The sequence below is a fragment of the Xiphophorus hellerii genome, chromosome 2 (assembly GCF_003331165.1).
Source record: "Xiphophorus hellerii strain 12219 chromosome 2, Xiphophorus_hellerii-4.1, whole genome shotgun sequence".
Lineage (NCBI taxonomy): Eukaryota > Metazoa > Chordata > Actinopteri > Cyprinodontiformes > Poeciliidae > Xiphophorus > Xiphophorus hellerii.
Window position 1 is genome coordinate 18,275,127 of NC_045673.1, and position 11,655 is coordinate 18,286,781.

General features: G+C 36.3%; 1 protein-coding gene and 1 pseudogene across 5 annotated transcripts; one reads left to right on the forward strand and one right to left on the reverse strand.

Moving 5' to 3' along the window:
• Nucleotides 1–43: 43 nt before the first annotated feature.
• On the reverse strand, nucleotides 44–5,077 carry cfap263 (cilia and flagella associated protein 263). 5 transcript variants are annotated; one of them, XM_032586121.1, is made up of 11 exons: nucleotides 4,875–5,074; nucleotides 4,213–4,350; nucleotides 3,461–3,623; nucleotides 3,234–3,384; nucleotides 2,710–2,832; nucleotides 2,185–2,283; nucleotides 1,968–2,075; nucleotides 1,383–1,538; nucleotides 1,099–1,181; nucleotides 331–368; nucleotides 44–231 (listed from the first exon to the last, which is right to left on the reverse strand). In XM_032586121.1, the coding sequence occupies exons 5-11, from the start codon at nucleotides 2,776–2,778 to the stop codon at nucleotides 206–208; spliced, it is 579 nt and encodes a 192-aa protein (XP_032442012.1). In that variant the 5' UTR covers nucleotides 2,779–2,832; nucleotides 3,234–3,384; nucleotides 3,461–3,623; nucleotides 4,213–4,350; nucleotides 4,875–5,074; the 3' UTR covers nucleotides 44–205. The 5 variants fall into 5 exon arrangements, with proteins under 5 accessions (XP_032442012.1, XP_032441994.1, XP_032442005.1 ...); XM_032586103.1 differs by having other exon boundaries at nucleotides 44–368; nucleotides 2,710–3,136; nucleotides 4,875–5,077; XM_032586114.1 differs by having other exon boundaries at nucleotides 44–368; nucleotides 4,218–4,350; nucleotides 4,875–5,075.
• A 204-nt stretch (nucleotides 5,078–5,281) lies between these two features.
• LOC116734640 (protein mono-ADP-ribosyltransferase PARP12-like) lies at nucleotides 5,282–11,655 on the forward strand (annotated as a pseudogene).

Below are 11,655 nucleotides of genomic sequence, written 5' to 3' on the forward strand. Positions count from 1 at the left end.
CCTATTTGCACAGGTCAGACACAAACATCAAGACATACAAAAATAAAACGTGTTTGTCGCACATATTTTTAATTCAATTAAGATATCTGAACAGATTTAACAAAACATTTGTTAAATGTGATGTTTAGATTTAACAAAACATGTAGGCATCATTTCAGCCTGTAGACACTTGCTCCATTGTTTCCAGAAGCCTGAATAATTTCTTCTATCCCTGATGGGTATTTTGTTTACCTAAATACAAAGAAAGAACCACAGACAACGTTTATGAGTTTTCAACCAAGCTCCTGCAGAAGGAGAAAACATAGCAAACCACTTCTCCAAGGTGTTTACCATGTGTTCTGACTTCCTGCAGCAGATCCCGTCTTTTTCTTAAGCAGGAGAAAGAAGGGAGTCGAGAGTGAAATGTGGGAGAGTGATAAATCAAAGAATGGCTATTCTGAAACAAGGAAGAACACATAAACTAACACACAGGCCCTTTAAGGAGGATCCCTAGATTAGAAAGCAGCTGCAGCTTCAAGGTTTAGGGAAAAAGCAAAGTTTCTTTCACACCGGTTTAACAGATTCTTCCTCCCTGGGGTGTGAATACTAAACCTTTAAATGAAAAACAAACTATTAACTACTTATGTAAGAATGATAAAACATAATTATTCTAACAATCCCTTAGGAGTATTACAGCAAAAGCTTTAATTGTATTTTTTTAAAATAAGTTAGATAACATGAATATATCCATATACTCTTCAGTGAAATTGGAAAGGTGAGACGACCACATGAGATAAACATTTGGCTTCCAATTGACAATCTCGAAAATTTGAACAAGATTCTAAATATAAATTCTACAATTATATTTTTCATGATCGTTTCTTTGTGGAAGACTACATTTAAATTTAAAAGAAAAGACACAAAAAGTTAGATCTTCATATCCTTACATTGTTTTTAAGCAACTTATCCTGGCTGGTAAAATCAGCTTTGAAAAAGTATCACATTTTTGTGATTTCTAATGATATACTTTTACTTCATTGCTATCTAGATAATCATTTATCTGAAGTACTGTCTTCTGCTATGCATGGGAGCTTTACTGAGATCTGAGGATTGCCATACCGACTTCCAGCCTCAGCGCTGTTTGAAGGAGTGAGAGTGCCTCTCTGTCTTCTCCATTCTCTACTGTGAGTCTTCAAGGCCATCTAGTAAAAACAGAGACTGTGTTGTTTTGGACATAGTAACACAGCAGTTCCCTCCCCTAACTCCCTTTCCTCCACCCACCCAGTCAGACATGTTTTTGTACTGAAAATAAAATTTTGATTATATTAATTACGCATGGGACAGATCCAGCAGATCGTTACTGGGAGTCACGATAAAGCCGGGTAGGGCTAAAATATATTCACCTCAGCAATCCCAACTTTTCTCTCCCAATGGTGAATGCTTTGTAGAAGCTTCTTGTGTTTTTCCTTGGTGAAAAAATACTCGGTGATATCAGGAGCGTGATAATCTGTAAGCTCTCTGTACAGGAATTGGTTGAGCCCCTCTGCCTTTAAACTCTTCTAAAGGAAGGAAAGAAGTCAAAAAGAATATATTTTTATACTCATTAACAAAAGAATGAATTTTGTTTGATTTCAAAAGAATCAAAAATTTATCAAAAGTATTTCTTTTTCAACTTCAACTGCTACAAAAATACGTCACTTCATAGTTGCTAGGTTTTACAGTCATATTCTTTAAATTAGAGTATTATTGAAAAGTTCAAATATTTCAGTAACTCAATTTATAAACTTAATTATGTTATATAGATTAATTCAAATGAAATTTTGGGCTTAATGAAAAGCATGTCTAATACCTATTCAAGGACTGTTTTTTTTTTTTTCTTTCAAAAGGTACTTTTAGTTTAACAAACGAATTTTATCCGAATACATAAGCCAATTTATTCAATACGGCTTCAAGATTTCAGTTCTTCAAGTGTGATTATTTTTAACAACCTTCTTTGCACGTTTTATCTGATCCTCAAGTTTTGCAAGCAGTTCCTTTCTTTTAGTGATTTCATTGCTCAGCTCTGTGGACTCCAGTGTTGAACTCTGCAGCTTCTCCTGTTCCAAATACACAAACAGATGCAGATTTGACAATAAAGGTAAATTTTACTGTTAAAATGTTCTATTTCACACATAAAGCAGATGGCATCTTTTCACATAAAGTTACCTTGTGTGAACTAAGGAGGCGCTGAACTTTAGAACTGTTGTGTTTAAGTTCATTTAGGCTTTTGTCCATTCGGGGTTCATCGTACTCCTGGAAAAATATCTATTGGACAGAAACATCTAAATTATTTTCCAACAAGCAAAAGTTATGCAATAATTTAATCAACTTGAGGCCTTCTTACATCTTTTGATACGTGACATGTTCAGAGTTTCTTCACATTTCTCGTGTAAATATTTCAGCTTTTTCCAGACTCAACAGTTACTTTTGTTAATTTTAAAATATAAGAAAAGATACATGGGAGAGAGGGATGGAAGGGCACCACAAAGAACAGAAAGAAAAAAGGAAGGAAGAACAGGGAGAAAGATAATCGCTAGAACAAGCACAGGAGGACAAAACAAAGGAAGGATAGACGCAGGGAAAGTATGATGTATAGAAAGAAGATAAGAGCTAAAGAACAACCTTTATTCAAGGGATTCAAGTCTTGGGACACAAATACAACCTTTTCCACTTCTGCTTTAATATACTCACTTCTTCCTCCACCACAAACTCTGCTTTTCTCATCTCTTTTTTCTGTTGGAGCTGCTGCAGGAGCTTCATCACTTGGACTCTCAATGCCTGATTCTTCTGGTGAAACTTTTCTAGCTGGGTGACCTGTTATAGTTCATTTTAGTATTTGCAAGAACTTGATTAATGAAGCAAAATAGAGATAGATATTTGAGAAAATAATAAACACAGGATTAAAAAAAAACAAAACAAATTAAATGAAAGGGAATGGTATGGTATTATTATTAATGGTAATATTCCTGACATTTGTCATATACAGAGAAAGGTGCACAATTAGTACAAAAGTCAGTTTGCACGGCTTTTTTTCCAGCTGTTATAACGTGATTTTGCTAAGATTATAAATGCAGAAATATGTGAATAAGTAGTAGAAATTGCTTGCTAGAAGGAGCATCTGTTTTTGGGAAACAAAAACAAGTATAAGGATACAGAAACTGTTCAAATAATTTTCTTGCATGTGCTGATATTATCTGACTGAAGCCCGATTTTACCTTTGATTTGTCTTCAATGTGCTGGAGCACCTTCTCTGGCTCCTTTACTTCCAGGAAAACTGCCTTTCATAGGTATTAAGAATCTGCGTTCAAAATCTCTTTTGGCTTTCTTGATCTCAGTTGAACGCAAGTCAGCTTCTTTTATAAAAGACTGGAAAACAAAGCAGAACCTCTGAACAAATGTCTCTCAAGTATGTTCATTTGTGTTTGAAAAAGCTTGTTGTAACCTTGTAGTTGTCCAGAATTCTCTCGTAGTGCGCTTTAAGTTTTTCCTGATCAGCCTGTGTCTCAGTTGCTTCTCTCTGTGCCACATAAAGTTTTTGCCCCAAGGTCAGCAGCTGGAGAGGCTCTGATAAATTGTACTGAGGCCTCTGCCTCCGTCTCAGCTCCCTGAGGAGACACACAAAAACATAAAAACTCTAATGCAACAACATATTTAGATTTTGGTGGTACTTCCGCAAACCAAGCAGGTCACTGCAACACCACCCTAAGTCTAAAATCATATTTTTATATTTAAATAACTCGGGTAAAATTATGGGATTATACACTTATGACTTCCTGGGAATAGTGCAGTTTGCTACTCATACTTCAAAAACAGTGTCTTTTCAAATTTTATCGATAATCGCACAGATTTTGTTACAGCAAATAACTACTTATCTACTCTAATATTACCACGTAAAAAAAAATAAGCCGTACAATCAAACAGTCTAGTATTCTCTTGGTCACTGATAAGCCCAATTAGCATGAGCCCTTCAATTAGAAGAGATTCCTTGTGATGTTTGACTCTGACACGCAGCAGCTCATTTGGGTTTGGTTTCTCAGACACAAAACTGGTAAAGTGAGGGCCTCTCTGGATCTTTCTGCTAAACTTGATCCCATGGTTTAATGCTCTACTTGTGGAGACGAGTACTGTATTAATGGTTTGTGTTTTCATAATGCATTTGCTTTTTTTCTCTATGAAAAGCATGGGTTTTCTTACCCTACCATCCATGTTGGAGCCTTGTGTTAATTGCAGACCTTCTCCCCCAGCTTTGGACTCCAAGGTTCCGGAGGATCCAGACGACCAATGAAGTGTTCAAACATGTCATTTTCTACCAGGAGGGCTATATTAGAACACCTATGACAAAGAAGGAATTGTCTTTATTTTAATTATACATTGGATATCCAAGGTAGATTTCTGTTGATATCATAAACACAAACAAAATTAGTAAACAAATCTGCTTATCTTGTGACTTAGAAGCTATAGCCAAGAATAATAGTTGGACTTTACTTTTTAACCAGTAAAGTTTAAAAAAAGTCCTGTATGTGTATATAGAAAAGTATTCAAATATCCTTATCATAACTCAAGTGTGCAATGTGGTGAAAGTTGGCTTAACATTGAAGTCACTTCTCTAAAGTAAAAGCTTTACACAGCTTACTTTACTGTGACTGTGTTGGCAAGTTACACTTTTGTGAAAGCGTTCAAAGTAGATAAAGAAGTGATTACCGTTTTTTAAGCACGTTTTTAATATTTTTACTATTAGATAGGCATAAAACCCTGCTATCTAAGAATTAGCAGTCAACAGGTAAAGACATAAAACTGATACGTCAAACACTTAAACTGTAACTTGCCAAGATCTTCTAAATATTTTATATTTTTACCTCAGTTCTTTAACTTGGTTGTGAAGAAGTTCTGTCGGTTTATTTACTGGATATTGTTCTTTTACTTCCATCAAGAGCTCTTCCTACTAGGTTGCTAGGAAAGAAAGCATTTAAACAGTGGTTGCTATGACTTCACGTAGCTTAGCTGTGTTGACTTCACGCACTGACGTACTGACGTAAAGATCCCAATTAAAGATTCATGTTTTGAATTTGGGCTCGACTTTCAGATTGACAAGTATTATGTAAAGCGAAAAAAAATTTTTTTTTTTTTTACGCTGTTCTCTCACACCAGACGATTTTCATCTTAAAAAAGAACATTATAATTGGTCAGTTTTGGGAACACATCAGTCTTGCGGTTGTTTTTTTTTGTCCCAAAAAAAAAAAAAAAAAAAGAGTTTCGATATAAGTTTCGGTTTCAGTTCTTTATAAATGGGCCTGTCCATGTTGCTGCCTCAAGTCAGCTGTAAACAGTTTCCTTGAGTGATTATTTGATGCATCTTCATTCGGGATGGCATCGACTAGTGGTTCAAAATTAGTTTTCAAGATTCTGTGCGATAATGACGGTTGTTTAGAAGGTAAGGCAGCTGAATGCGAAGCTGGCACAAAACAGCTTCGGAGTTAAAGTAGCGAACCTCCGTTCCGTTCTTTTCGACGACGGTAAAATTGCGATTCGGGAGGGCAGACAGCGGGTTCCTGGGGGTAACATCAGGCCCGACAGTCTGGTTGTTGCTAAAACCAGTTTGAGGCTTTGCCAGAGAAAAGCTGGGGAATGCGGACATTGTGATAGTTTACACTTGTGTAGGTATTTTGTCTGCGGAGGCTGCACCTTCGGGTAAGTTTCTTCTGTATATGTCAGCTGTTTTTAATATATCGCTTGTGACATCTCTGAGTTATTTAAGTTAATACATTAGATGAGGCTTAAACTCAGTTCGAAGGTCTTTTACTTGTATAACATTGAATGAGAGGCACGGAAACTCGGTATAGCCTTAAAGAAAATCATTACTAGATTAAACTTGGTGAAAATTTAAGTTTGTGAAATAAAATTAAAAAACAACAACATACAGTTGAATGTTTTATTGTTATGTCAATACATTGAAATTTTTTAAATGTCCTGTACAATTGTGAAAACATTTAAACTGTCAGATTTAGTAGAGGACCAAAACTGACATCTAATTGGGTAACTTGCACATCATCATTTGTGGACGAATCTCATTGTCCTTTGCAGTATAGACTGCATAATCAACAGACTTTAGACTGCAGTATCAACATCATAAAAAAGTTGGTATGATATGATTTCTGAAATTGTTTTTCACCTTTAATCCTTTAACTTCCCATTTATTTCATCCAGACGTTGGAAGCATTTAACATTATTCAATCACTAGAAAAAACAAAACAAAAAAACCCTAAAGATTATTTTCAGTACATTAGAAAATTAATTGAAAAATTATTTTTCTTTCAATAATTCAATAAAAAGCATCTTAACTCATCAATTACATCGACTCATTACAGATGGAGGAATTTATTTAGTGCTTGTTTCTGTTAATGCTGAAAATTAGTAACAATTTACCATAGATACTGAAGATAGACAAATAGACAGACAGGCTTCGGTTTGAAAACCCCAGAATGTGTTTTGATTGATTAAATTAATTAATTAGATGAATTTGTTTATTCAATACAAGCAACTTCTTTAACTGGAAGACCTTGTATCATTTTAGACCCAAGTGTAAAAATCCACACAGTTTGGCTTCTCCACACAACGCTGATCTTTTGCAAAGATTTGGTCTTCAGGATTTGACAGAGAAACAACTTTTCCAGCTTTTACTGCAGAATGATCCTTTCCTGCTTCCTGAGGTAGGCATTGCTGACTAAAATCATAATTAAAACGATCTGACATTATGCTTGACATATTTAAATATTATTCTCTTCAATGACTTTCTACAGGTCTGTCTGCATTACAACAAGGGTGATGGTCCATTTGGCTCCTGCACATACACCACCTCCTGCACAAAGCTCCATGTCTGCCTGCATTTCCTCCAGGATGACTGTAGGTATGGCTCAAGATGCAAGAGAACCCATACTGTTCAACAAGGAAATGAAGCTTTTCAAAGGATTCAGTCAGGAGAATATTCAAAACCTTTACAAGATCTACAGGAATAAATTCATCATCACTGGACAATGTGGACAGCACGAGACTCCAGCTGCTGCTGGTCCAGGTAAGTTTTTTTAAAAGAAATTATGAATTTTGACATAATTTTTCTCTTGATAATTTCTCTCCTTTTTTTTTTTTGAGGATTATATGACTTGTATATTTGTATCTCCTGCAGTGCTTCCAGAGGTGACATTCAGTCATCAGCTGCCTTCCCATCAGCCTCCACAAATGAGTCCTAGAAGCCTCACCAACTCTCTTGGTCCTTCAAAACCTAACGGTGAAAGTGAAAGGAATGAGATCTGCCTCTATAATATTCGCAAAAGCTGCAGCTTCAAAGGTACCTGCTGCTGGTTGAGCTGACCTGTCACACCTGATGTAAATTTAATCCCTATGTAATGTTCTAAGTTGAGTTTTCTATTGCAGAGAAATGTGTGCGTGTCCACTGGAACCTACCGTACAAATGGGAGGTGTTACACAGAGATGGTGTTACTTGGAAGGACTTGCCTTTTATGGAAGAAATTGAAAAGGCATACTCTGACCCAACATGCAACAGTAGCTCGGATCCACTGCTGTCTACGTTGGGAATTCTCTCGAGTCTGAATCTTGGGTAAAGAGAGACACAAATGTTCACTATTCAGATTGCAGATGTTTAGTGTTCTGTGATACATACAGAGTCTAGCAAGTACTCCGATGTTGTTTTGGCTCAATTTTGACACGCAAGACGTAACCGGTAAAATCCGGTTTAGGATTTTCAAAATAAAAGATCCGGAAGTAGTTCATTATTTCTTGCGCGGCCAATTGGTACCGGTCCGCGGACCGATGGTTGGGGACCACTGATATAGGGAATCTACTTTCCTTTCAGATCTGCATCTAACATTAAGCAGCATGTTGACTTTAAAACGATGACCTACAAAGAGTCTCCAGTTCGTCGCCTGTCCACGGCTTCTTCTGTCCTACATCCGCCACACTTCATTCTCACAACTCAGTGGATTTGGTACTGGAAGGAAGACAATGGTTTATGGATTGAGTATGGACAGGTGATTGGAATATAACTGCAGTTAAACTACGTATTACTATTATGATTAATGGATGACTTTACAAAATAGAAACTCTCGTTTTTCTACTTGTATGCATTTATAAATAATTTCTTTTAAAATCTTTTGCTTTCAGTTAATTCATTCTTAAAGTGCAAACTGTGATATTTGACATATTCTTATTTCTCATTATACTTGCAGAGAAAAAAAAACTACATTAAGACAACTGCAATACCATATTGCATAATCTGGTACTGTCAGTCAATACTGGGTTTCAATTCTCCTTTGTTGATGCTAATATGTGCTGCAGATGGTGAAACATTAAACATTGAGAATAATTTGCTTTAGGAACTGTTTATTATTCTCAACAGACTGTCCTATTTGTTGCATCAGACTGTTGCCAACAGAGGCACGGGTATGTACTTTCTGAGGTGTAGGCAGACACATTATAGCACCGCACACAGCTGCAAGACAACAGTGACCTGTCATTTTACTGTTAACTTAATCTAACCGGAAAATTTACAAGCCTCTCCTTGATAGACGGAAATGGCATACCTGCTGTGTGTCAACCACTTTGAAAAGCATTTTTCAAATGCATCTTTATCCTGGTCCCTCAAGGGACCAAGATAAAGTCCCTTGAGGGACTGTCCACATTCAGATGCTGAATGAGGACAGCATCTGTAGCTCCATGTCATAAGATGACAATATGAGTCAAATGAAAGAATATGATCGCGCGTTCTTAATTAGGAGTACGTTTTCTATCATCATTTTGGCGCCCCTTATAACACAGCGCCCCAGTATGTTGCATATAGTGCATACCCACTTTTTGTGCCACTAATTACCAATCAAAAATCACAAGTCTTTATCTATTATCTTTATCTATTGTTATTTTAGCTTTATTTCTGGTACTTTGTACCAGTTCAAGATTTTGATGTCTATTTATCTATCAGCTGATTTATAGTGGTCGCTGATGTGGCATGAACACTACATTTCTATCATTTTTATTTTCAGTCAATTCTACACTTTGATGTATTTTTATGTTTGTGTTGTTTTCAGGGTGGAGGAGACACCACTGTGACTTCTGAAACTCTGGAGAAAATGTACCTGGCAGACAAGGATGCAGAGATCACTTTCCAGGCAGGCAAACATCAATACACCTTGCATTTCAAAGGTGATGAAGGAAGCCAGACGATGTTTCAACAGAATTTAAAATATAAAACTAAGAGAGAGATCCGAAGGAGGCCTCGCTTTGTGTCACCTCAGGATGTGAATGACATCAAGAGGTATTGTGTTCATATGTCAAATTCCTGCTTATACAAGTTATTTGTACTGTATGAAGATTTTTTTTTATCTTAATTTATTTGGATATTTAATTTTTTATTGATCTTGTTTATAGTGGACCATCACACAGCTCCTGCTCCTCCACAGCTGAACATATTCCACCCCACTGGGACAAGAAAGCCCTGCCTGATTTGAGTTATAAGGTATATTTAATGCATAGCCTGTATTTGACTCTGCTTGACGGATTTCATTATTAAACAAACAAGTACCCCTTGCCTTACCAAGGCATGTACCTTACATGACATGGTAAGGTCATGTTACCTTACCAACGTGACATTTTTCTGTCATGTTTCAGCTCGTGCTCCTCTCCAGAGTTGATCCAGATTATAAAATTGAGGAGGATTTCAGACGCACCATGCCTTGCAGTAGAATTGAAAGCATCCAAAGAATCCAGAACCCGTCTTTGTGGAAAGTCTTTCAATGGTGATACACTTTGAAAATTTGCCCTATCCAGTGCTAAAGATGAAGCCTTTATCACGGCTTTTAGAAGCAGGGTTATTACATGGTTGCTCATCATTTTGTCATATTTATCACTTAACTTTTGTGCTGCATAATAAGTCTTATGCTTTATTTCAGGCAGAAGGACCAGATGCAGAAGAGGAATGGAGGGAAACGTGTGGATGAGAAACTTTTGTTCCACGGCACAGAAGAGAGCCTGGTCGACGCCATTTGTGATCAGAACTTTGACTGGAGGATGTGTGGCGTCCACGGAACAGCCTATGGGAGAGGTATAAAAAATATATTCTGGTGATATAATGATCAAATCAGAGTTGGAAAAGTTACAATTAGGAATGGAAAAAGTATTGTGACTTTTAACTACTATTTTCCTTTCTAGGGAGCTACTTTGCCAGAGATGCCTCCTACTCAGACAGATATTCTAGAGTCCGAGGGAGTCTGAACAAGATCATGTTTGTTGCTCGAGTGCTGGTGGGTGAATACACAAAGGGAAGGAGCAACTACGTTCGACCACCACCAAAAGCAGGAAGCAAAGCTCTTTATGACAGCTGCGTTGACTCTGAAAGAGACCCCAGCATATTTGTGGTCTTTGAAAAACAGCAGATTTATCCAGAGTATCTAATCAAGTACAGATGAGAAAACAAATGCTTTAATTCCCTTTTGCTAAAGGGAAATAAAACATAAATACAAATGGGACACTTTTTAGCTTGCTAAAGTCCAATACACATAAGGGAACATTTTGCTGGGTATCTTTGTTCTGTCCAAAGCATGCAGTTTGGCTTTCTGTGTGTATTTTGTACTTACTGCTCAATAGCTCTTTTTTTTCCATAACCTTAGGTGACTACATGTCTGACGGGAGTCTGCCTAAGTAAATAGTCTTTTGTAAATATTAAGTAAATATTCATTTGTCCAGGAAATCACAAAAACACAATTTTGAATTTGTTGCTCCTTAGTGCTGTAGGCAGTAGCAAGTATATGGGCATTGGGCAATCTTGTGTTTCATCTCTTCATAACCCAAGTCCCCCTGAAAGTTATGCACAAACTTTCTTAATTAAGACATTTTCATGCAAACCAAAATGTATGGAGAAAACACAAGCTTACTTGCCTTTACAAATATCATATTTCAGATGAACTGGAAGCCAAACGTATACTGTAGAGAAGAAGCTTAATTATTATCCACCATACCATGAATTTTTATTTAAAAAAAGGATTTCAAAAGCAAAGTGTTTTAGAAAGTATTAATACAGAGAAATTGAAACCTGCATGTATCCTCTTGCAAAAACCAAATTATTTTTATTCCTACTTAGTAGATGTTAATCTCTTTAAACACCTTTACAAACCTCTTAAGATGTAAATGATTTTAATATCAAAATGAAACAAATGTTATGCTTAATCTGTTAAAGAAAAGCTGTTTAAAGTGTTAAAAGGATGGACTTATCCTATCCAAAGTGCTAATAAACTTTTCCAGGAGTGTTAATCCTTCAAAAAATTGAAAGTACTAGCACTTGTGTTCTTTTGATCCCCCTGAGATATCTTCAATTTCATCGCAAACAAAAGTATAAATGGTATCTGTTCCTTGGCTTCATGGAAATTAAACTTTTTCAAAAGAGCTTCATGATGAACTGTTAACAGACTCACTTGTAGCGTTAAATGTCACACAAAGTGCTGCGAAGGCCTATTGTAATCATAGTGTTTATTATTAAACACTTAGTAAAGATGACAAGCACTATGATTATATGTAGTGTTTAATAATAAACAAAAAAAAAAAAAAGTGAAAACGATCATTCACAGGCTTCATTAC